Source organism: Drosophila montana, unplaced genomic scaffold (assembly GCF_035044405.1).
Source record: "Drosophila montana isolate Dmon_TW-CO22-7 unplaced genomic scaffold, ASM3504440v1 contig_312_1, whole genome shotgun sequence".
NCBI classification, from domain to species: domain Eukaryota; kingdom Metazoa; phylum Arthropoda; class Insecta; order Diptera; family Drosophilidae; genus Drosophila; species Drosophila montana.
This window is the reverse complement of record NW_026998009.1, coordinates 615,218-641,879: the sequence shown is the minus strand read 5'-3', so window position 1 is coordinate 641,879 and position 26,662 is coordinate 615,218. Positions and strand designations below refer to the sequence as shown.

Genomic DNA, 26,662 nt, shown 5'->3' with positions numbered 1-26,662 from the left:
ATTATTAAGATTGCAGAAGATAAAGCACTAGAAAATTGCCTATCCTATCCTTCAATATAATATATCAGAAATATCTATAATATATTAAGAAAAATATCTATTTGGAGAATACCTAAGTCGAGAATTTTGCCAATTTATCTTTATTATTTAAGTATAAATTGTATTCAAGGCATAGTGGTTAGTTACCTAAATATATAAATATATATACTATTATGAAAAATATAAACTTAACAATATATATACTTACTACTTAGTTAGACATATGTCGAAAGAATATGCAACAACTTATATTTATTTGAAAATATAATTAATTCTTAAATAATATACCAAAATATTTATTTATTTTATTATAAAGAAATATACATTAAGATTCAAATACTGCCCCAATTATTTATTTAAAAAATGTATAATTAATTTTTTAGCCAAACAGGTTGCATCAAAAAAGAGCAGACCACCAAAATAAAATTCTCCACGCATTTATAGATCAAATGTGAATGAATGTCAATATGAGTATGATTGTGAGTGTTTTTGAGTGCGTGTGAGTGTTATGCTTATTTATAGCTATCAACCCATAGAGCTAAGCAGCAAAAAGCGTGTGAATATGTATCAGTGTGTCTATTTATATGGGTCTCTGCCTTATATAATACAAAATTCTTATCAATGTTATTGTTATTATTGTTGTCATTGTCGTTATTGTTGTTGTTGTTGTTGTCGTTGTCGTTGTTGCTGTGACGTGTTTATTGTAAATCATAAATTTTGCATGCAACATAGCTATAAATAAGCGGCAGAGCAACAGACGAAAGGCACCGCACATAAATATTATTATAGCTAAGTGTAACACCACGTTACCCAACACTAATTACACACTATTAACACTGGGAGGCAGACAGCACTGACAACAACCACTGTGTTCTCGATGGGGGCATATTTGTTGCTTTAGTTGTAATCAAAATCAAATATAAATCATAAATGTGTGGCAAGTGTGTGTGTGTGTGTGTGTGTCCTTGTCTTTGTTCATGGCAAAGCGCAATAAATCCTTACATACCCAGTTAAGTATGCCACACATTTGGTCAGACACACACACACACACCAACACACGTGCCACACTGGCGCACAGCTCATCACACGCCAAACCTGAAATACTCGTTTTACACGCATTTGGAGTCGAGTTCATCTGTGCCGTACGTCTACTAAACGTTTCAATTTTCACCTGCTGCTGCTTCTGCCACCTTGCCACCGCATACAGATACGCATCGTATTTTTATGCTGGCTGCCATGGATATTGCGCATGAGTCGACCGGGACGACCGCTGATATTGGAATTCCCGACAACGCCCTGCTCGGATACCTCATCCGAGCGCAAGCATCAGATACTATCCGATGTTGAGCTGAAAGAGCGGTACTATATACTATTCTATCATGTCATGCAATTCTGTACTTAATTCAATTATTTATCGATATGCTAAATATAATCTCTTTTTGAAGCTCCTCAAAGTCGCTGCTGGCCAATGTGCTCGACATTGATGATGATTTTCGGCACAATTGTCGCCCCATGACGCCCGGCGGAACACTGCCACACAATCCGGCATTCTATCGCACGGTTTATGGGTAACAACAACAACAACAACTACACACACACACACCCACACATTCAGACATACAGACAGACAGACAGACAAAAGCACCCCTACAGGCTAATCTCATTTTAGTGGCTTACCAATAAACTCCGCTTCTCACTGCAAAACCCCTTTTTTGTTGCAGGCAAGGCGACGACGGCAGCATTGGGCCAATTGGCAGCACACGAATGCCCGATGCGGTCACACATCATACGTGCATCAAATCATCAACAGAATATGAATTAGGTTTAATCTTAAAGGAAATTCGCTTTATTACTGATCAGGTAAGTGCTGTCGTTGTCAACGACCCAAAGAACTACATAGTCTACGTTTGAATATATCATATTTTGATTAACTCAACTTTAACTTATCTGAGAAGCTTACTTTTGAGAGTGCAGGCAGAAATTATTAACAAAAAAAAAAAATCGGGAAAGTAAAAGTAAAAACTGTCTTCGAAGATTTAATACCTTTGTAGGCATTTGTCGTACAGTTTCGTAAGGCTCCGAAAATTATAATTATTTTTCATGTTTAGATAGAAAATAATTTAAAGGAACAGGGTTTGAACCGGTACGTGAATGTCGAAAGCCGTATCTCAAAGTTAGTCGCAGGCTAGGTTGGAACAATCAACATTTTATATTGGCATGGGTGTTATATATTCTCAAGTCCAGCCAGTTTCTATGTGTGTCCGAAAATTTGTGCAAATTTCTTTTCAGTTTGCAAGTTTCATTGAAAATTTTTAAGAATAGAATTTAATATCAATGGCAGCTATTCAATAAATATCAGCAAATTTATTTAATATAAATAAATAATTGACTATAACTTTCATTTTCCAATTTCGAATATCTAAAAAGTTTAAGTTTGATTGCATGCTTAGCTCTAAGTCCCAAAAATGTATTGTTATGTACACAAATGCTACAAGTTAAAAATTTACACCAACCTTAATTGCACCATATTTTAAACTAATATATATTTAATATATAAACCATAGTTTAGCTGCGTTTATAAAAGCTCGATTGATTAGTAAAAACCATTACGAAATTATTTTTCCTTCTATTTTTCTCCAAATTTCCATAAAATTTAAAAACCAATCAAATTTATAATGAATAATAACAAAAATAATGCTACACGAAACATTGTTAAAACTGTCAAATTGCAATTATGTAGCTACGTAAAGAGGACGAGGACAATGACATTGCCAATGATTGGAAATTTGCAGCTATGGTCGTTGACAGACTGTGCCTTATCATATTCACAATGTTCACAATATTAGCCACAATAGCTGTACTACTATCAGCACCACATATTATTGTCTCGTAGCCATATGGGCGAGGTGGTTATTGTTATTGGTTTTATTATAAAATCAATTTGTTAATTATTAAATTAATAACGAAACTTTTTAAGTAAATTTAAAAACATTTAAAAAAAACCAAAAACTAAAAAAAAGCCAACAAAAAAAGAGAAAAAACACTTATAAAAAACCATTGACTAAATAATACCAAGAAAAAATAAAAAAAAAAAACATTAAAAACAATAATTTAAACACAAAATGAATCTCGTTTAAACAAAACACAAAAGAGACTTAAAAAATACATAAACTAAATTTGATTACATATTTTAAATTCCAAAACAAAAACTAAAAATAACCCTTAACCCATAAAAAAACATTTCCAAACCGCAAATCCCAAACCAAGTAATTAAGTTTCTTCCATTTAGTATATTTAAAAAACTAACAAAAAAAAAAACAAAAAAAAATGAAAGACAAGTATGACACGGGTATATTTTCTTTAAAGATTTGTATATTTTACACTTTAGGGGCAATTTTTCACAAAACAGATGAAAAATTGTCCAGGTTTTTGTGGTAAACTTCAAAGAAATTGCAGTATTACATAAAAATGTTTCGAAGACTTCGATTTTATACGCTCAATTTCATTTGATAGTATTGAGCTTTATAAAGGGAAATACATAGTAGAAATTAAATGGATCCAAATGGTAGGCGAAACCCAACGTTTTTTTATGCTGGCTCTCCAGCAAGATTCTTAGAAGTACTGAGTCCAAGCAAACCAAAAAACCAAAAATGAAAAACTTCTTGAGCATATTATTCAAGTCAGTTTATGTAGCTTTTCCAGATTCAGATTTTTCTCATAAGAACATCAATTCCAAATAAAAAATAAAATAAAATAAAAACTTAAGGAATTGCATGATTTAAGAATATAAGATTAGAGTCCCATACTTAGAACAAACTGCATTTCTAAACAGAACCAATATGACGACCTACATATCCAAACATTTGTACGTAAACACCTCCTAAATCCCTAAAAAAAAAAAACCAATTTATTTTCAACTTAAAAACCGAGCAATAAAAAAAAAACCCTATCCCAAAGCTAAAAGCAATACAAAACCAATAGAATAACCCATCCATCGAATTGCAAAACGAAACCCAATTGGAATTACAAAATTTAATCAAATAGAACAAAACGAGCAGTGTATAAAAAATACTGAAGATCTTTACGCGGTGTATTAAAAAATACTACAAAAAAAAATACCTAGCCCAGAATGTGCACAGCAAATGAAATGTAATCGAATGCATTACATTTGAATGTGAACGGCAAAGCAAATTGATTGAACATCAAAAAAGGCGAACTTGATAAATTAAATGGTTGCGAGCAATAATATCTGCGTGTTGATGAATTGCATGATTTTTTGGTGATGCAAACAATGATCGATCGATCTATTGCGTAAGGTACGAACCTCTAGGCAAAAGTTCGCTCTTTCATTGCATTGAGAACAGCGAGTGTATCTAAACAGTACACAAATTAACAACTTTCGGTATTCTTTCTACTATCCAAATATCATTTTTTGATTCGTTATTATTTGTATATTAAAAAAAAATTAAACTTAAATAAAATAAATACGGAATACTGAAATTTGGTACAAACACCAAAATGCATACAAAGCGATTCAACACTTTTCTACTACAACAAAAATACCATAAAATACTGACAAATTACATAAGAATATACCAATAACAATGAACATCATAGAACACAAAACATGTCCGGTGCATGGCAAATTATGTGCTTTGCTCTAGTTTGCGAGCACAACAACATACAAGAGAGCTTTATACCTAGGTACATACATAAATTCATATATATATATGTGTATATATATATAGAGAAAAAAGAGATCACAAATAATGAAAGCCAGATTCAAAACTCACGAGTCTTCTGCTTCACACATACACGAACATAATCAATTATTTGCAGATGTTGCCACACAAGCTTCACAGATCCACGATCTTGTCGTATGTTACTGTCCACAAACTAGCCAAGCACACAATTTCTATACATAACGAAAAAAAAAATGCAACACATAAGCTACAGAAAATCTTAAAAATTACAAACTGCATGTGAGTCAAGCGAGAGTCTGGAATGGTATGAAATACATTATATACCAAGTCCGGGTAACTCAAATGCTTCAACATGCCTTAAACAGAATTTAACTACGATATATGTTAAAATTTCACAACTTTAACATTTTACTTTTATGATTTTTAAGTTACAGCAATTCTGCTTCTAATTGTAAATCTTGTGCATTGAAAACAATCAGAATTTTTCTTTGAATATAAAAGAATAAAAACAAAAAACAAGAACAACCACAAAAAAAAAAACAAAAACAACATTAACCATAAAAGCAAATACATACATTTGCATATATAAATAAATAACAATACAATTACCAAAAGCAAACAAAACAAGCAAAAAAAACAAAAAAAGAGAAGAGAAGGAATGTCATATGTTTAAACTTAGCTTAACAAATTACACATCACAAATAAATCATAAAAAATAATTAAGATTCTATCAAAGGGCTCAAGAACAAAAACCAACAAAACATAAAGCAATAGGTTTTTTCGTATATTGAGTGAATGACTAGAATTCGAGCTAAGGGGGAAGGTCTTAAAAACGTCTTAAGTTTTGTAATTCAATTTTTTTTGTTTCAATTTTTTCATTTTCAAATTTTTTTAAAACTTTATAAACCACTTTTGATACAATTTATAAGCAAATACATTTTTGAAACTCTACAAAAGTTAAGTTCATCTTTTATCTTTCGGTTTTTACCAATACGAGTGCACTTTATTTTGGAATAAATTTTGAAATCGTAGTGTTTTTTAAGAATGTCGAAATTTGTGGGACAGCTTAGTAAAGTTAAGCTTTAGCTTTTGATATAACAACAACAACAACAAGTAACTGATAACTTATCTTTGCGAGGAATATACTTCATATATGTATATGTTATCTATGTATATTGATAAAAGGTGAAAACATATATATTACTTTTAATTTCTATCACAATTCAAAAATATGTTTTTTTTGTACCCAAAACAATTTGCTATTGAATGGCACACAACGATTTCGATCGTAATACAAAAGAATATTAAAAATAATAATAGAAGACAACAGAGAGAGAGAGAAGAAAAAATAGCAAACAAGCTGCCAGCATGAAAAATAATAACAATAATTAATTTTAATATTTTATAACATTTTCCATGATTTGAGCTCATTTTTAGTATCTGAACGCAGCTGAGAATAAAGCTAAATAAAAACAATTGTAATTGAGAATACAGCAACAAAGTAATGCTTAGCAATCGATAAAGGGATTACACGCAAATCTTATCAATTGACAGAAACAAAAACAAAGAAACAGACCGATTGTAACTAAGCATAAGCAATTTTTAAACAGTCAGCAAATAGATTTAAACTAAACCATAAATAATTGAAAGACAGCCCCAGCTCTGTGCAAAGACGAACCCAAGTAAAATATATAAATATTAATACAAAAACTGCACCCGAGAAGATGAGAACTCTAAGAAGCTTAAGCAGGCAGATCAAGAGATTAATACTACATATAAGAAAATAAAAACAATATAAATACATTTCTAGTACATAAAGAAAACTGTTTGGATAACGTTTCTTTCGTCATGCATACATATATGCGTATATATAGTGTGCATCTATATATCTATATATATATATATTTATATATATATATATACTATATATATAAATATATATATACATTTCTTTTTTACACTGAAAACAAATATATGTATGTGTATACATATATATAAACTTAGCGTACTATGTAATAATGCAAAAATATTTAAAAGCAAATGATGAAACTTTTTCCTAAAAACTAGTTGCATTTAAATGAATTTTAAAAAAAATATACATAAAAGTATATATTTATTAAAAGAAAACAAAAAAACACAAATGAAAACCATGCTCCTTTCTCTACTAAAACAACATAAATAAAAACAACTTTAATATAATATTTAATTAGACATTAAAAATAGTCAAAAGTGGAAAAGAAACAAAAAAGAAACCAAGTCAAGCAGACAAGCAGAAATCGTAAACTAGAAAATATTAAAATAAACTTAATTTTTAAAAATGAGAAAACAAAAAAAAAAAAGAAAATGCGCTGATTTTTTATGTCGTTATTAGTATTTAAATTTAAATAATTGCATAAAAAAAAACAACAACAAAATTAAAGCAAAACCAAAAATAAAAAAATAATAAAAAAAAAAACAAACACAAAACAGAATTATATAAAATAATAAATTAGAAAAATTGAAATTGGTCATTTTGACCTGAATAGTAAATTATAGAAATAATAATAATAAATAAAAAAAAAAAAAAAAATAATTGAAAGGCAAAAACCCCAAGAAAAACAATTGTAAAATTTTAATTATTATTATTCAATAATAAAAATATAAAAAGAAACATTTTGACAGAAATACCCAAAAAAAAAAAAAAACGAACAACAATAGTTAAGCTGAGGGTCAACAATTCTTCTTATTGGTAAAGCACGTTTCAGCTATGGCAACAACCCGAAGGATCATAAGGATTGCTGCAGGTCCTCGACCCTGAGTCCAGTGGAAAGGTAATTGCCGTGACGTTAGGTTAAGTATATGTAAGATCTATGCAATGTATTATAAACACCACCGGAACAGTTTAATGTAAATATTGTTTAGTTAACTAACATTCATGATTCATTGCAAGAACACTAATCGCAAATCTTTGTGACAAAAACTCGATCATTTAATTTTATTATTTCGAAAAAACTCATGCTATCATCTATTTAAACAACAATCAATACATTGTAAAAGCCAAAACTTAGTTTTATAATAATCAATATACATATAACAAACAATGCAAACATAAACAAAAACAAATTGAAATATCATAGTGAAATATCTATTGATATATTTATATTCAAAGTGGTAAAATTTCACATCAGGTCGCAATTGCTCTTGATGTCATATTCAGATTCAAACAAAAGTAAATTTTACGCAAAAAAATTCTGATGTCACGCGCAGTTTGTCAACAAAACCAGCTGAAAGAAATTTAAAAAACCCATGTCCTTCCTTTACAATTTTCTCATAACAGCCATAAAACAAAATAAATATTAAACAAACACAAAAAAGTATATATCAAGCAAACCTGACAAAAAGCGGATGCTGCGTGTATGTATAAAAGTAATTTTTAACTATACTATATCTTCCAACGTACAAGTTGACAATCTGTTTTTAATCGAAATAACTTTCCTATATAGAATATTATCCACAATTTCGGCATGATTTCTCTATTTATTCCTGCTACCTACTTCCAATTCCACTATCACTATTAGAAACAATACTCAAAAATATTGTCAATCCTACAATTATAAACATATATATATTTTTCATTACTCTGCACCTAGATTTGCATTTATCTATCATTTATAATGCATGCGAAAATCACCTCACTTATATCCTATTTAGCCAATTAACATTATGAGAAAAAACTAATACCAAATAAATTACTTTTCCTATGCTTTATGGCATGCGGTGAGCGGCAAGAGGTGAGCTTAAAAAAAACATAGCACTAATACAATAAGCAAGTTAACTAATCAAATTTTTTACTGTTTCTTACATTGCTAACGTTTAAGGATTAAGGATGGCTTTAACTAACTACTAATACGAGAAGAGAGGAAACAATAATCTTCAAATACTATAGTCTATAAATGATTTGTTTTACAATTTAACAACTAACAAAAACTGTGCATTAATATAAATAAATTTTATAACGTTTCATATGGTGTGTTTTTTAACTTATGGAATCGGACTACTAATTTATTTTATATTAATTCAAAATAAAATTCGTTACATTTCGTCAAGTGTGGAGTCAGAGATAGTGAGGAGCAGGCACAATCGTCTATCTATAAAAGGAATCGCCGTTCAAGTGCATTAAGTAATAAATAGAAAGAGATGAAAAGTCACTCTGAGCTTTTTTACCGGTGTAAACTTCATGCGTGGTGGATTTGGGTTGGTTGCAAACGCAAAATCAAACACAAAAATAAAGCTAATAGGAAGCAATAACAAATCACTTGCAAAACAAAGCGCATGAAACAATATTTTCGTCGTCCGTCTTGATCACCGAGATGTTTATGCTAGATGCCGAGGACATAGAAAACTCAGTGCAAAGAATAATCACAAATATTCCCACTGTGTTTATTTGCTGGTTTCTCTGTCGGGTTCTATTTGGCACAATTAGGTAGAAAATTCAAATGCAAGCAGGCCATGGCTTACAAATCAAAGGATTACGCACACCGCGCTCCATCATATGTTATGACGTCATATTTTATAGAATTTTATTTATTGTGTTGTTTAGAATATATTTCTACCTTAATTACGTAGATTCAAATAATTTTTTAAAAAGTCTTTTATAATAATGAATTTATTTTAAAATGTACTCATACAGTACTGTAAGCAACGATCGCACACAAAACGCCTTAAGCTGTGACGTCATATGCGAAACAAAAGGTTGCAATCTTCTTAAAATCATAACCTTCCCTTGGTTTGGCAGACATATACATGCAGATTTGTTGCAAAGTGAGTTGACACACATATGCCAACAACAATTGGGCGCATCGAAGCGTAGATCTTACCCTTATTTAAAGTAATAGTGTATAATGTAAAAAAAAAAACAATTATTATTGATTGTACTAATAGTTGCACAGTAAATACGAAATTATTATATATTTTTCTCGGAGATTAGATTAAAATTTGTTTATAAAAAGGTTAGTGGTCTTTGGTTACAGCTCTGATCAAAAGTTAAAATACCCCAAATTTGAGAAAGGGTGCTTTGCAGGTTCAAAATTAAAAAATTATCAAAATCTGCCTGGCTGCGTGCAAGTTGAAAGCGAGTGTAGAAGAAGAAATGACTTTAGAAGAAACCACAATGAGTTAGAAGAGTGCAGTAGCTTAGATCATACGCAGTAGCCTAAAACAAAAAGGGATAGCAAGGACTGAGTATTTTGTTGTCTGCTTTTTTCGTTGTCGAGTCGTTTGTTTTGATTATGGTTGTAGTTGATTCTTATAGAAAGTGTTCTGAAGTTGTCTTTGAATTTTAAGGCAGCAGAAGTAGCTGTAGACAATCGGGTCTTGTGTTTGCAACCTCGGTATCTCGCATCAAGTATTTTGAAAAAGAGTTTTTGATCCAAAAGCCCCCGCTGTCTATTTATTACTCAATGGCCCAAGTGGTGGCTGAATTTCCACGCAGACAACTTCAAGCAGGACTCATTTGGCGCATATCGCACGTGTCTGTTTTGCGCTGCTCGCAAGCGGAGCCAACTTCGCCTTGCGCAATTCTGCCGTATGCCTTGAACTTGGCTGCTCGCAAAATAATTTCTAGCATGAAGTTGGCTGCGCATATGTGCTGCTTAAAGCTTAAGCATAGACACGAACCCTTGACAAAAATATAGTGGGGAAGCACACCCAGTATTTTCGTCCTGAACTGCTTTAGAAACCAATATTTTTGTGTTATTTTTAAATATCAAAATAATAATTATAAACTTTAAGAAAGAAAAAAATTAATGGCATTAATATTCCAGATAACTATGCTTTCAAGTCCTTGTTTGATAAAAAATGTGTATTATATCGAATATTTATATTTTTATTATTGCAGGTTTTGCGCCAGACCGATTAAAATCATACGAAATATACAATATCTTCAGAAGGCAAATTTAAATAGAATATTTAAACGCCAGTTTATAATCCGGATTCGCCTGGGCTTACGCAAGTTTTCTTGTAAGTTTGATAACGTTTTAAAAAGAAATATACCCTTTTATTTTGCCAGTGTAACACAATAATAATGAGATTTCCACCTATATAAAGTATATTTTCTGGTTCTATATCAATATTCTGGTTCTTTATATAGCCATTTCCGGCTATCTCAGTTCTAAAACTATTTGGAACTCTCGCATATATCCTGAAAGCCACATATATGAGAGTCCGCGTGATCGGACAATTATTTTAAATACCCATAGGAACTATCTGAGTTTTTTTATAAAAATCCCTTTGGATTATTCAATATATCTTGACAAAACTCACTTGTTACCAGCTTTGACCTATTTTCTAATATTCCGACATCATATTATCGCTATCAGCCATCTATCGAACTCGTTAAAATTAAGTTTAGTTTAAGAATATTGTTTAATTTTTAGGATTTTTCTAAAAGTTTTTTATTTTCAAGATATTTAAAAAAATTACCAAATTACAAGATTGCGCAATGCACCTAACGTGGCTGAAAATTTTTTAATTGCAATACAATATCGTATGCCTGTTTCTATAAAAATCAGTTAAAAACGAGCATTGCTCGTAATTTTCAAAATACATATCACAACTACACCTGTTATTTTCGATAACCGTTGACACCCCGAAGATAACTGTTCCCTAATTGTTTACCCATTTAAGTGCCTTTGGGGTGCCACATTTAAATATGTTATTTTACAATTTGAGTCCTGTTTCAGCCGCCCTTTTAATTTTCTAATCCCTATCAAAAGCATTAACCCCCTCAATGTTTACATATGCATTTTGTTTAAATATGTTGCGATTTTTTCGCACTTGTAACTCAAACAAAAAGCAACACACACACACACACACACACACAAACACACGCACAAACAACTCGTTGCACTTTCGAGTGCATGAAGAATGCAAATCAACTGTAATCGGACAACAACAACAGTTGACCATACAAAGCGTATTTTATTTTATATTTTTTTTCAATATTTTTTATTATTGTTTTTTTTTTTTGCTGTGGCGTGTAGCGCAAAATTGCATAGCAAATACTCAAAGCAAGAGGCTGCTTGACGGAAGGGAGTGGAGTGGTAGGAGGGGGATGTACGGGCAAGGGTAGAGGGTGTGCAATGGCATCACCAACACACTGTTGGTAATGATGCCAAAATCCGTGGGGCGACACAAACGCACACGCCCCCCTATTAACTGTTTGTTTGGTTTTTTCATTGCATACTTTTGTGCGTGTAAAAAATAATATGCAGCTTTTTTACGCGCAAGCACACATACACGCGCACAAAGCGGTTTATGCTTGTGTATGAACTATGTATTATGCATATGTAAACGGGTGTGTGTGTGTGTGTGTCTGTGTACATAGGCAGCCCCCACAGCCCGCCCACATGCCGCCAGCATGTATTTATTGTAGTTGTTGTTTATGTAAATGGAATTCTATGTATGGCAATGCCTACGCACAATTGCACCAGGCAACAACAACTACAACAACTGCAACAACAACAATGGAAAATGTAACGCGCTTTTGTTGTATATTAAAATTGCCGCCTGTCTTACTGTCAATGTCTGTGCGTGTGTGTGTGTGCGCGTGTGTGTGTCACGTAGGCTAGTGTAAAGTATATAATTAACGGCATTTCACATATGTGCGCGCAAACGTATCACGTATATAAGCCGCATATCCAACCCCCCAACCCGCTGTTTGCCGCTGATTACACGGAATACATAAAGTAAATGTCAAAAGCGACACACACACACACACAAACACAGAGACACACACGCACATTTGTTGTTGTTGTAGCTGATTGAGTTTGAGTTGCTGATGAGTGCAACCGGCGACCCCAATGAACCGCCCCCCCCCCCCCCCCCACTCAGCTTAAAGCTGAGCAGCCCCAACACCACACACTCTTGTCCACTGCGAGCCTACCTCAATATTAGCACACACACACACACGCACACACACACACACGCACACACACACGCACACACAACATGCAGCTGTGCTTGTTCTTGTTGTTGTCAATTGCTGCTGTGCACACGCGCTGTCCTGGCGCGCTTCTTTCGTGTGTGCCTGCCATCTTGAGTTGGCAATCTCCCAGTTCACTTTGTCTGCCCCTGCCCTAAGTGGTGCACGCCACACCCCTGTCCCTGCCCCTGCCCCACCACACGCCCCGCTGTCCAAGCCAGTGAAGTGTACAATAAGCACAAATTACGAGTACGCATTTGACTGGATCTTAGCGTGGGATTGTCCACCGCATTTCGATTGTCCTCCATGGGGGTCAATTGTTGTTCCTGTTGTTGTTGCTGCTGTTGTCGCCATCTTTGATAGCATTTCTTCTGGCCAAATTTATGTGAAGTTTAAATTTATGCATTTCGCTTCCATTTGAATTGAAGCTGATTTTTAGACAACATCTTAAAGCCAGCGGGCAACATTTGAGATGTGCTGTGTAAAGCATCTATAGAATGTATTAGATGCACCTATAACTTTTTATACCCTGAACCCATTAAAAATGGGTATAAGGGGTCTAATGCTTCTATATTCTTGATAAGCATCAATTGCCGAGTCGATCTAGCCATTTCCGTCCGTCCGTCTTTATGAACGCAAGGATATCAGAACCTATAAGAGCTAGAGACTTGAAATTATAAACGTATGTCCTAATAGTGCCCACGCAGTACGAGTTTGTTTCCGATATTCGATAACTTGCCCCGTTTTGAGCAAATTTTCTTAATAATAAGAGCTTGAGCCACCAAACTTGACATGTATCTTCTATAACTTCTTCTTTTATAACTATCACCACCTCCACGCTATTACCTCATAGCTAGTAAATAAACCAATTTATGCTGCCCACCAATTTAACCCACAAATGAAATGCAATTGACTTTTGGAGAATATACAAATATTATATAGTACAATCAGATCTACTGTTGAAAATTTCATCAAATTCGGTTAAGAACCACAGAAGTTATTAAAGAAAACGTGATTTGGCTGTCCTCGTGCTTGCGGCGTGCTTGCAAGAATTTCTGTATACATGTACATACACACATTCATGCGGGTCTTTAACTTCTATCAACACTATTGCAATTGCGATTGTAATGTTTTCTTTGCTGCTATTTTACTTCGTTTTTTCTCATCAAGGCTCAATTATTGGTGTGGCTATTCAGTAGAGGCGGAGGCAGTTAGTGTGGTTCCCGACTCGAGGTTTTTACTTCTTTTCTTGTTTAAGCATCTACGCCATTTTTTATATTAATCAATTAGAATTTTTGCTTAGTCTTTTACTAGCTAAAGCAGTCTACGACTGCATTTATATAAAGGTTCTAAACTGGGTTTTTACTTTTAATTTGTCTTTCAAATTTCAGTTTCAGTTTTCTTTTCTTCAAGTTTGATTTCCATTCTTTTCTGCAAAAGTTAAAGAGCACCAGAAAAAATGCTTGGCATGCCTTTAATTCTCACTCCCTTGCGCCTCTTTATCTTTCCTACAAACAAGATTCTCCCAAAAAATCCCCTCTTTTTGGTCTAAACATACAGTTGAGGCCCTCATAAGATTTACAATATACAAGTGATTAATTTGCAATTAAGCAACATTTAATTTTTTTATTAGATAATTTAGATTATTATTGTATTTATTTATTTATTATCATATTTCGATTTATATTATATTATTATATATAGTATATTTATATTATTTTTACGTTATATTATATTATATTTTATAAATATATTATATATTTTACTGATCATAGCAAAAATGTTTATAAAATTTTGTTTCTAGTTTTAATTATTTATGATCATAATTAAACTTTCTAGTTTGGATTAATTATTTTTATTTAAAACAAGAAATTTAATTCCACTCTACATCAAAAAAGTATAACTTTGATGTGAACCTTGGCTAAAGACATTTTTTTCCAATTTCCAAATGAAACAGTTCTGTTTATAATATTTACATATATTTATTAACATATTTATTGTATCAATAACATTTCCAATTATTTGTCTGTTTGCCAAACAATAAAACAAAAAAGTTTATTCCGCTAAAGTTCAGCTGATTTTTGGAAAAGTTTGTTTTGGTTCAAGGTTGAGTATATAATAAAATATTAAATGGAAAATTATTAAACAGCTTGCCAGCTTACTAGCTTACTTAATGCATTCACTTTGAATTCTTAAAATTTTTAAAATAATTATTTAAATTAAAATTATTAAAATATTTTTTTAAGTATTCGAATTATATGTGCTGTATTATTGATTGTTAAAAAATGCAAAATAGATTGTTTTAAATATTTTGAGGCACATTTAAAAGTTCATTAAAAGTGACAATATTTTGCAGTATGCCATCGCAAACAAATTTTTAAAATAATTCAATTGCATTAATAAAACTAAATACAAAATGTGCAAATAAAAAACTATGCAATTACATAATTTTGCTAATGGCAGATGAACAAATGCACAAATGCACAAGGCACAAACAACAACAAACCAAACCCACAGACACACATACACAACCCACTCACTCCCACACACACACACACACACACACACGTAGTACCTTTTATATACTCTTGCTAGCATATAGATACATAAGTGCCTTTCGTCCTGCTGGCAAATTTTACTGTACATAGAAAACTGTACTCGCCGCTTGGCATCTAATTATATAAAAGCACAGTGCTAGAGGCCAGCGGGCAGGGCGGTGTGCCTATGAAAAATCACTTGAAAATCGACCAACCAATGCCCTAAAATAACCCCAAAACCAACCAAAAACCAATCCGCACGGACCGAAACTCCTAGGCAAGCTGCAAAGACACTTGAGTCCGAGCACTTTTGGGGGGCGCCTGCAAGTAGGCTTAAGATTTTCTTCGAGAGTGAACAATGCACGAGGCAAGACAAAACCAAATATAATGCAACATTTTTGACAAGATGCAGCACGCACAACTACACACACACACACACACACACACGCACACGCACACGCATACGCACAGCTTGCATCTGTGCAACATGTGCCTGTGTATTGGTTTACTTTACTCATTTGCAATGTTTTTGGTAGAATGTAAAATTGAATTATTTAAAATTTAATAGAAAGTCTTTGGCTTGTCTCAAAAGTATATATGTAAATGAATATAAATATATATATATATACATGTATATCAATATGCATATGCCATATATATATATATATATATATGTACAATAAACAGGCAAAGAAGTTTGCCATGCCCTAGCTAAAGTTTGGTATATTATAATGTGCTCTTCCTTTTGACATCGTTTGTATGTTGTTATTATTATTATGTTTATATTTAATTATATTTTTATAGTAAAAATAAGGTAAATGTAAATTTTTTAATTAGACTAAAATTTATTTAAATATTCTCATTATATTTTTTTTATTGATAAACATAAAGTTCTTATGCTAAGTTGAATTTATTTTAACTTTTTTATTATAAGTTTTATATTGAAAATTTTTTTTTATTTAAAGATTTGCATTCTATTTTTTTTATATTAATTTATTTGCTTATATTATTTGCTTGATGTTTTTCTCAATTTTTTATTTCTTTTAATCAACCAAAAAATATGTGTTCGTATATCATGAATTTAAATTAAAATATTCGTTAATCGCTCCACGAAATCTAATTTTTTATAAGCATTAATCAAGTTTTTAGCTCGAGCCTTCATGCGTGGCAATTTTTTTTTGTAACGGAATAATTCAATTTCTAATATTAACTTATTTTAAAACATATTAAACGTAAGAAAATTGCTACGAAAATTGTATAAACAAGTACATTTTTAGAATACCTTTTAAAACAAATACATATGTCCCCGTTTTAGATTAATGATTAATGATTCGGTCTTCGTTTAGAGTAGATGATTATTTAACCTATTGTTTACTTTTATATTTTTGTATTTGTATGTTTATTTTTTAATTGGTTTCCAAACTAAATTTGCATAATTCCGATATTTGCATAGCTTAAATTTATTTATTGCATACATTACCTTTTTTTATGCTATACTTTAACCAGAAAACCTTTTACTATTTTAATTTTATTTAAATAAGCGTGATTTGTTTAAATATTTGAAGTTTAGTTTAGTTTTGGAAGAGCATGTAGAATTTGTTGTATGTATTTATTTTGGCATTGTTTTTCTATCTGGTATCTATATATATCTATATTAATATATATTTTATGCTTCACTTCACACACCGGCACACACACACACACACACACACACACTGAAATATAAACATCTTGAGTTTTCTTGGCAGAGTTGAAGACGGAATCGTATCGAATCCTCTTTTGCTTCCATAGGCCATGTTATCATTTCAGTAATTGCATTTTTGTGTTTGCCGTTGTTGTTTCTGTTGTTGTTGCTGTTCGTGCTGCACTTTACGGTTTTTGTTTCCTCTGGATACTCCAAGGAGTTATTTTGATAATTTTCTCAAGAAAACTCAAACCTTAAGCAATACGGCCCATAAATAGTTGAGCTGACCTCTCACTCTCTCACTCTCTCTCTCTCTCTCTCTCTCTCATTCGCTCTGTCTGCATAGTTGCATTCATCTCTGTTTCTAATTTAAGCCAAAATGCAACACACACACACACACTTATATGTATATACACATGAATTGCATTAATAAATATGCACAGCAGGCATTTATATGGGATACATTTACGCATTGCCCTGAATGCATGCTTTGTGGCTGAGGATTTATTTTCTAATATTTTTTTTTGGTCTGCTCAAATGTTGTCAGTTTCTTGAGGAAGCTGCAAATAAATGAATGAAGCCTTATAATTGGACTTTGACTTTACATCTTTTGCCCTTGCTTTGTGTGTAGCTCAAAATAAAGAGATGTCCATTTGCATGTGGTTAGGCAAAATGGAATTAAAGCAGGTTTTGCCCGTAGAGTATATAATGTCGTATAAAAAGCTAACCTTATGCATCGCGTAAATAAAAGACCATAGATGCTTAGATACCAAAAGGAATTTCACTCATTAATTTATCAATTAATTTTATAAGTTCTTCTGATCGTAGCGCACCTTTTTCTTCTAATATCTGCAAAGATTTGGCCAAGGTTGAGTTTTTGATCTATCCAAGCGATCCTTAGCTTAAGATTGCCCTTGGATCACGCCAATGTGAACTTAAAGCAAGCAGGAATTTTGATTGGCATTCAAATATTTCTATATCCTTCAAATATCTGCTACAAATTGCTTTAATTTATTTAAAACTATTTTTTGTGCGAGGTTATATGGCGGATTCCTGCTTAATAATAATAATAATATTTCATTTTCTTTACAGGCAGATCAAATATTTGCAAAAGGTTCTCAATGCGATCATTAACAGTTGTCAATCGTATGTAAAAGCATTCAAATTTCCATCGAAATGAATGCAAGAAATTAACAATCAAATGGATGATATCGCATAGTTTGGTAGCTGCATGGTATTTCTGTAATTCTTTGGCTGTTGCCTGGATATTACAGCCAAACAAACAAACGAACCAACGAGTTGATGACTGAAAAGGGGGCGGTGAAAGGCGAAGAGGCTGGCTGTAGGAGGCGCACATAAATAGCAGAATTGCGTTGGATGGGGCTGAGGGCGGGCCGCTTCAAGTGGGCAGATAATGAGCGTTGGTAGCGGGGTAATATGCCAAAAAAAAAAAGGGAAAGAAAGGTTTGGGTTGTGGGTGGGTGTCAGTGTGTGTGTGTGTGTGTGTGCAGCTTAACAACACAACATAAATTAACGCATATTTCAGTTGCAATTTAAAAACGCACAAAGCGAATGCTGCAGCCGACAGCGAACGTTGACGTCGACGTCGACGGCGACGCCAACGTTTCAATTATTCGCTGTTGTTGTTTTTGTTGTTATCATTAACATTGTTGTTGTTGTCAAAAGTGCCAGCACAGCACAATTTCTTTTTTTCGTGTTGTTGTTGTTGTTGTTGTTGTTGCTGCCGCAGCTGCTGCGGAACGCACAAAAAATGAATAAAACAGACAACGCCCCTATGAGGCACACACACACACACACACACACACACACGCACTCCGGCAGCCGCTGCTGCACCATGCATGTGCTGTAAAAAGCTGTCGCCGCGCCTAAAAGTATGCAACGCATTGGCTGCCTATCTGTCAGGCCGCATCCTGCCGCCTGCCGCTTGCCGCTTGCCGCTTGCCGTTTGCCGCCTGCAATTGCTGTACATTATTTACCTCTTCTTCGTTTTTTCTGAGCGAGTGCAGCCGCCGTTTTTTATGCGTTTTATTGTGTGCGTGCGCGAATGAAAAATAAAATATATAAAAATATATAACGGTACCGCTCCAACAGTCGCCGCACGCACATTGGCCTCGCCGTCGTACTCCAACCTCTGCAATTCGTGTCCGCATCAAAAAATGAACAAAACGTAAAAGAGATGCCCAAATGCGAAACCGCGTGCAAGCAAACGGGCCGAAGCGATAGTCCTGCTCCCCAGGACCACGGCGCACATATATCCATACATACATACATATGTATATATATATGTATATATATATATATATATATAAGTATGTGTATATATGCACATATATAGGTGCACTGATTACCAGCGCATATCGACGACGGGGCCATATGGCGAAGGGCAGGGCGTGGGGCGTGTGGCGTTTGGCGTGGGGGTGGGATGTGGTTCAACGAAAAAACAAACAAACGAAAAAAATAAAATAAAATACACACGGACAGCCGGCGGGGCCAATGGTGCGTATGTGTCACGGCGCCGACAACAATAGCAACAACAAAAACAACATAAACAACAAAGTGCAAATAAATTAAAAAAGGTTGCCAATTGCTGTTGTTGTTGTTGTTGTTGTTGTTAAGCTGCACAAATTTATTGCAAATATTTTTTTGCATATTTTTATTTGTATTTGCCGTGTCGCGTTTTATTTTTCGGGCGCCTAAAAGCGCACAACATTTTTTAATTGGGTTAGTAATTGAAATTTATCGAACGCTTCCACGCACAGCACACACATACACACACACACAGACACAGACACAGACACACGCTCACAAATTCGACACAGTCCCCAGAGAGGACACAAAAAGCTGCAAATGAATTGAACGCATTTGAAAAGTCGAACGAGCAAAATACAAACAGAGACAAAGAAAATTGAATCGGTTAAAGAAATGCATTGTAATTACTGAAAAAGTTGTCCCGGGAGCTGATAACTGTAGCTACATTCATTTTGGTCATTTCATTCTCTTCGTATGTATATATGTAATATTTCATAAAAAGATACCAAATTATCTATGAGATACAAAAGTACCTGTGAGCACCTCAAAAATATTTTCAATTATTTTCATACTTCTGATGATTTTCATTTTTTTTTTATCTAATGTCTGAAAAATATTTCATTAACAGATGCACAATTATCAATGAGATACAAAAGTATTTGAGTGAACTGAACAACCTATTGGGAGTTGCGTTTATTTCGATCTGTGTGATATTAATTTGTATTATTTATAAAATATTTCATGAACAGATACAAATTTATCCAACAGGTTAAAAAAGTATCTGTTAAGAATAAGCAAAACTGTTTCCGTAGGTGACATTCATATAATTTAAATTATCTATTTTTTACATAACATATACAAAACTATCTATAAGATGCAAAAGTATCTGTAAAGAGTTAACAAAATATTGGTAACTATGCACGTATAAATATAGATAATATTTAATTAATTTTAGCATTTAACTCTACTAGTATCTGGAGAATATTTAATTAACAGATACAAAATTATCCATCAGATGCAAAAGTAACTGTGAAAACTTAACAAAACATTGCGATCTGTGTCCTTAAAACTTATCATATATTTAGATTTGGCATTCAATTCTATTAGTATCTGAAAAAATATTTCATTAAATACAAAATTTAAAATCAGAAAAGTAAATTATCCAATCGGAATATATTTAAGGGAATATACATAAAACGTCCAGACAGTTTCCAAATGCTTTTGAGTGAAAATATAATATTATTTTGAGGATACGAAAATGTCTTTGAGCAATATATCTTTGAGATACAAATGTATTTTCAACAAGAAGAGAGTTTTTGTGAGTTTGTAGGAAGAATTTAAGTGGCGATTTAATGTCTAATTATAAGATACCGGTGTCCGTGAGTGAAATACAAAAGTATCTGTAAGATACAAAACTATCTGAGATAAAAGACTGGACTTACAAATGCAATTTGTTATAGATAAAAGTATGTGAAGTAACTTTTTAGAACTTTTGAGGTAATTTTCTTTGGCATCTTTGAAAATATTCTGAAAATTAAAATTAATAATATTATGATAATGCACAAAAGAAGACAATACCAAAACCATTAAATATATATATCGTCTTGATCAATATCAGCAAGCTCGTCGATGTAGTTATGTCCGTTTGTCCATCTTTCCTGCACTCAAGAACATTGAACAATTGATAGAATTATTGCCCAGAAACAGGCCATTAAAAAAAACCAGTTGCACATTGATCAAAAGTCTTATAGATTCAAAAGTGTGGAGTTTTTATTGGTGTCCTTTGGCACAGCATCAACAAAATCTACATCAACAACAACAAGAATAGCAGAAGCCAAAGCAAGATCAACCCATCTAAAACTAAGCATGCAAATTATGTGTAGAATACTGGACCGTTTTTTCACACACACACACACACACATACACAACACAACACAACAAACTGGACATTATCTTTGCCGAAAATAACAAAAAAAAAAAATAAATAGAATAAATGTTCAAAGAGCCGAAGCTGTCCACAGAGCATGCGGGCCAAGTAAAAGATTGCGGATCAAAGAGACAGCATCTGAAAACCAACCCCAAAGAAAATATGGTGAAAACGTAAAGTGACCAGCGGCGGAACCCAGATTGAAAACTGGTTGACCAAAAAAAGGGGGTTGCATCTTGGCCGGAATGGGTGTCAAAGTTCAACGTATCTCCGTGTGTTGATGCTGTGTCCAGTTTGAAAAACCGGCCTAGCCATGGATCAGAGTCTCTTTGGTTCTGGGCTGAAATCTGTTGAAATTTTGATGTGAAAGTTCAACAGATTTTTATAAAAGTTTCATGTCCTGCCACGGATGCTGCTGAGCGTGAGAAAGTTTTCCAAAAGAAGCAACAAAACTTGTTCCATACCCAAATGTCCTGCTGCTGCTGCTGGTCGCTCTCATACCAAGAACCCGTTGGATGCAACGTCTTGGGCCGAGCAACGCCTCAACCACTTAGCCAGCGATTTATTCATGCTATTTGGCCAGTTGGCTAATTGCTAACCAAATGCCAAAAGACGTCTTCTTGCTGCCAAACATTAGCTCACCAAATGGCCAACGGCCTGCAGCATTGTTTGCCTCCAAGTCGCTGTGCACTAATTATCCTCCAAGGCGCTGCTTCACAGTGTCCTGCCATGTCCTGTCCCCTACTCTGCTGACCCCTTCGTGGCAGCCCTATTAGCTTAGATATTCCATTAGGCGGCATCCATCGATTACTCAGACATGCATTGATTTTTTCACAAGTGACTGCAAATTTCAATGCATAAACGATTAGATGCAGTCCTTAATGAGCTGGCAGTGACTGCTAAACAGGATTAAGCGGCTAGATAGATAGATAGATTTTATATAAAAAGAAAACTAAACGTGACTCTGAAGTGAAATAAGGCCGTATTCGGCTTAGATTGGTATTGAGAGCAAATAAATAATTATTGTTAAGCTTTCAATTTAAATAACTTTCGGAAAAGTTCAGTTGATTCAACTGATCGAGATTTAAGGAACTTAAATTAAGTTAGAATATAGCAGAAGAGGTTCTCTATTGGGGTTTCTTCTACACTGGCAGAGGGCATTATAATTTTGTCATAAAATAGGTACCGGAGGAGACATCAACGAGCCCATAAAGTATATGTATTCTAGATTAGCACGAACAGCTGAGTTGATATAGCCAAGTCAGTCTGTTCGTTTGTCCATCCGTCTGTCTGTTTCTGTGCGAAGTAGTCTCTCAGTTTTAAAGCCCTCATCTTGAAACTTTGCATAGATCCGTACTTCTGTTGCAGGCAGTACATTTGTCGGATACTCTCTATATTAAAGCTGTCGTAGGAATGATCGGTCGAAAAGTAGGTTTTTGTATGGAACCCTTTTTTGTTTATCAAGATATCTTCAACAAACTTGGGGCTTATTGGTTTCACTATGTTACTCATATATATGCAAAAACTTATCAACATCGGACCATTATATCATATAGGCGCCACACGAAGTCCGAAAAGTAGGTTCTTGCATGGTAAACTATTCTGTTTTCTAGGATATTTTTTGTTAAAATTAAATCTAGGTAATTTTATTAATCAGATAAATATCATATAAATAATTGAAATACGCCTAAACTTGAGAACAGGAGTCTGTACTCGAAGGGGTTATGCGAAGTCTTAAACTAAACCATCCTCTAATATTTATAATAATAAGCAAATATGAATTAAAAAACATTAAAATAAATATTAAAACATTTGGCATTATAATCTGAAAGTAAAGCCCTTATGATTTAGGGGTTATGTTTGGTTTATTTTTATTTATTTCTTTTGTTAATTAATTAATTATCATTTAGTTATTAATATAGTAATGACTTTGCTTTCTTGCAATTCGAAAAGCTCTCTTAAAGTGCAATTTCGTCCGTTTTTTTAACTTTTCCAAAAAGTCTGTCAAACTCCGCTGACTTCTTATCTTTGTTAAGCAATCCATAATGATATCTGACCTGCTCCACCTCGTCAGTTTAATCCCATCAAAGCGCTGACCGCTGTGGGCTATTAACGTCCAACTTAAACGAACGTTACAGAAATTTCCGCCAGTTTTTGAGATAATTCTACAGCAAAAAAAAAAAGAAAAAAACGCAGAAAACGTTACAAAAACCGGTTAAAGTACAATTACTTTAAGAACTGACCGTTTGTTGGTCTGTCATTTTTTGGCGGTAGAAACAACAAGATTTTATGCAAAAACATCCAGTTTTTAAACGGGTCCAGCAATTAAGTTGAACCATAGTTCAGTCAGATGCTGAGCTGCAGACAGAAGTCACATAAACAAGGCACCGAAGAAGTGCAGGGTAGGGGGACTCGGCATCCTTCGGATGCTCGCACTGGGACAGTGACAACCAATCAGCAGTCAAGATTTCAACGCAAAATTCCAGCACACACAAAGCGTAATCAAAACAAATAGCTAACCCTTAAAGAGATAAACCAACAAGCACAACTCACCCCAAGAAAAAATTAAGGGAAGAGTCCCAGCCCCAGATGAGCATAGCAAAAAATGTAGCATACTTTTCAGCGCAAGCAAAAAATCTCGACTGCGCTAAGAGATGAAATAAGAGATGAAATGAAGAGGTTGATTAGAAAATAGAAACATTTTAACATATTTAGGCAGTAGATTCTTTAATAAATTAATGTATGCATCGATTTTCTTAAATATTATAGATTGTTTGACCAACAAACTAATTTCTGTTGTTTTTAAAGTCAATAAAAACGGGGCACAAATAATAGTTTAATACTTACCTTACATATTAGGACCTAAATATTGAATAGAGAAACGAAAAATTATATAAAACATTTAGCTGAACATTCACTTTAAAAGCAAAACAAAATAATATATTTGATATTTATATTTAAAATATTTGTTACAGCTAGCGAATAATCTATTTACTTTCTAACTGATACTGATGAAAAGGCGCTATAAGAAATTCTATGATTTTTTCATGAGCCAACAGTCGTAGAGATCTTTTTTTTAATTTTCTAGATAAAGGACATAATATTTATAGCAGAACTGAGATATTGGCATATTTGATTAATTATTAAATTTATTAAATTAAAAAAATTAAATAATTTCGACGAAAGATGACAAAAGGGGCAAAATATATATATTGACAGCGCATAAAAAAGTATTTTAAATTAATTTGTGCAAAAAAATAAGTGCAAAAAATTAGCTCAGTTCTATCAACAAGTTTTAATAACCCTTCTAGTATTATAAATATCCCGGGCCATAACTACGTGCCAGGACTTAATAGCTATAATTAGTCCGGCGCATAACTCAATTAGACCTGTGCTCTATACAACTTGCCAACATGCCGCCACAACATCAACATATCCATTAAAATGTCGCCTTTTTTTGTTTTATTGGCATTCTGTGCGTGGGGCGCAACATGTGACACGTCGCAGCCCGAGCCAAACAAAAAAGCAAAACAAAAAGAAAAGACAAAGCAAAACAAAATAATGCATACTTCAAGGCTAAAAGAGGCGCAACAGGCATGCCGACGTGTGGGCGTGGTGGGCGTCTAAATAGCCCAACAAGTGCGGGGGGGGGGGGCGTCTGAGAAAAAAGAGCGCAAAATATGTGCAAGAGACCAAGGACGAAATGTGAGACACTCTCACAGTGCCGCCAAAAAGTATGCTAAGAAAAATGCAAAATATGCTGCGCAAGGGGTGGTTCAAGTGCGACAGAGAGACAGTGAGCGAGAGAGAGAGAAGGAGAGAAAGGGAGAGAGCGTGAGTGAGTAGGGGAGGTTTGGTATTTCTTGAAAAGCGCAAAAGACGTTTTGCATTGAGCCTTCACGGGGTTTGTGGCCCAGCCCAGCCTACAATTGCGCAATTATTGAGGTAGGCACGGCAAGGGTTATCTATACCCTGTATTGGGTCTGAGAAGTGAGAGCTACCCCTTTTGTGGCTTGTCTTTTCTTGTCTGCAGCCTTCATTAACTTGACTTGGGCAGTTCAGAGATGAGATGAGATGGTCAAGCGTTGAACCGGTTTGCAGCCGGTCGCAGCCTGTCTTCGACTGGACCCCGGCAAACTGAACCTCAGCATCCTTGAGAATATGGGCTTCCGTCTGGCCCAAAGCTGATCAGTTGAGTTTGAACCTTCATTTCGGTCGCGTCGCGTTACGTTTTTGGCTTTGTTGTTGTTGCTGTTAAAGACGAAAATTCGTCGAGTTTGTTGTTTTTTTTTTATTAATTTTGTCGTTTTGTTTTTCTGTTCAAATATTGTTATAAAATTTACATTTGTTTTCGTTCGCCAATTTATGTTTCTGTTGTAATTTAACATTTTCGTTAAACATCAATCAAACTATACGAAATTAAAAGTAAGTGCTAAGTGCAAATGCAAAGACACATTCAAATATGTTTCAAGTATAATTGATTTTAGATTTTTCATTAAGTGTAAAATGTGCTGTGAATAGAAATTTGTGTTCATCAAGCTCTAAAAACTTCATATAAATAAAATATATTATTAGGGGTTAAAGGAATTGCGATCCTTTAGACTTGATTCGTGCAAAGCTTGGTTGTTAGCAAAATATTCTATAAGACAATTCAAATTTCTTCTTTAAATTAAAATTAAATAGGATAACTTCAAGCATATTCTAACATTCTGAAGAAACCTTCAAGACCTTATGACAAAAAAATATAAATATATATTAATAAAATAAAAATATATATTTATACTTATATTACTAGCAATTTTGCGCATTATCTGTCAACTTTTGCTGCATATAATTACAAACTATGCTTTGAAATTTAAATTTAAATTTTATAATCTTATTCATCAATTTAAATTTTCCTTTGGTTACATTTTATAACTGATCCATTATGATTGTTAATGGAACGTTAAGTTCCGTTAAAAAAAACCTTTTCAGATTCATGATAGTTTTGATCTTCGTGCGAATGTTTTTTGTGCATTTACCGTATGAAATAGATTTTTCTTTAAGGTTTTCAAATTATCTTAAACCTTTTCCACTTACAGCGCACTCGATGAAATCCCACTTAACGGAGAATCGTTTTCAGCACAACAAAGCCTTATAGAAAAATTCGGAAAATTCCAATTCGAAATTAATTAATTCAATCAATGCGCACGTTTTTCGCTTGGACTTTGTCTTGATCGAAAGTTTTGCCAATAAAATTATCTATTGAGCTCGACAGCCCTG

At 33.4% G+C, this 26,662-nt stretch overlaps 1 protein-coding gene and 1 long non-coding RNA gene across 5 annotated transcripts in view; both read left to right on the top strand.

Moving 5' to 3' along the window:
• Positions 1-10,653, top strand: part of nAChRalpha5 (nicotinic Acetylcholine Receptor alpha5) — a 45,772-nt gene extending 35,119 nt beyond the window's left edge. Inside the window, exons 8-11 of one of the 3 annotated variants that reach the window (XM_064686088.1) lie at positions 1,247-1,398; positions 1,485-1,607; positions 1,761-1,899; positions 10,618-10,653. In XM_064686088.1, the coding sequence (XP_064542158.1) occupies positions 1,247-1,398; positions 1,485-1,607; positions 1,761-1,899; positions 10,618-10,638 (435 nt within the window). In that variant the 3' untranslated portion in view covers positions 10,639-10,653. Of the gene's footprint in view, positions 1-1,246; positions 1,399-1,484; positions 1,612-1,760; positions 1,900-2,779; positions 3,996-10,617 lie in introns of those variants that run through there. The other 2 variants (XM_064686087.1, XM_064686089.1) reach the window with 2 other exon arrangements.
• On the top strand, positions 7,351-8,739 carry LOC135431143 (uncharacterized). Of its 2 annotated transcripts, none has more exons than XR_010436729.1 (3): positions 7,351-8,147; positions 8,225-8,512; positions 8,600-8,739. It is a non-coding gene; the product is annotated as an uncharacterized LOC135431143 (long non-coding RNA). The 2 variants fall into 2 exon arrangements; XR_010436730.1 differs by having other exon boundaries at positions 7,353-8,135.
• Positions 10,654-26,662: the final 16,009 nt, after the last annotated feature.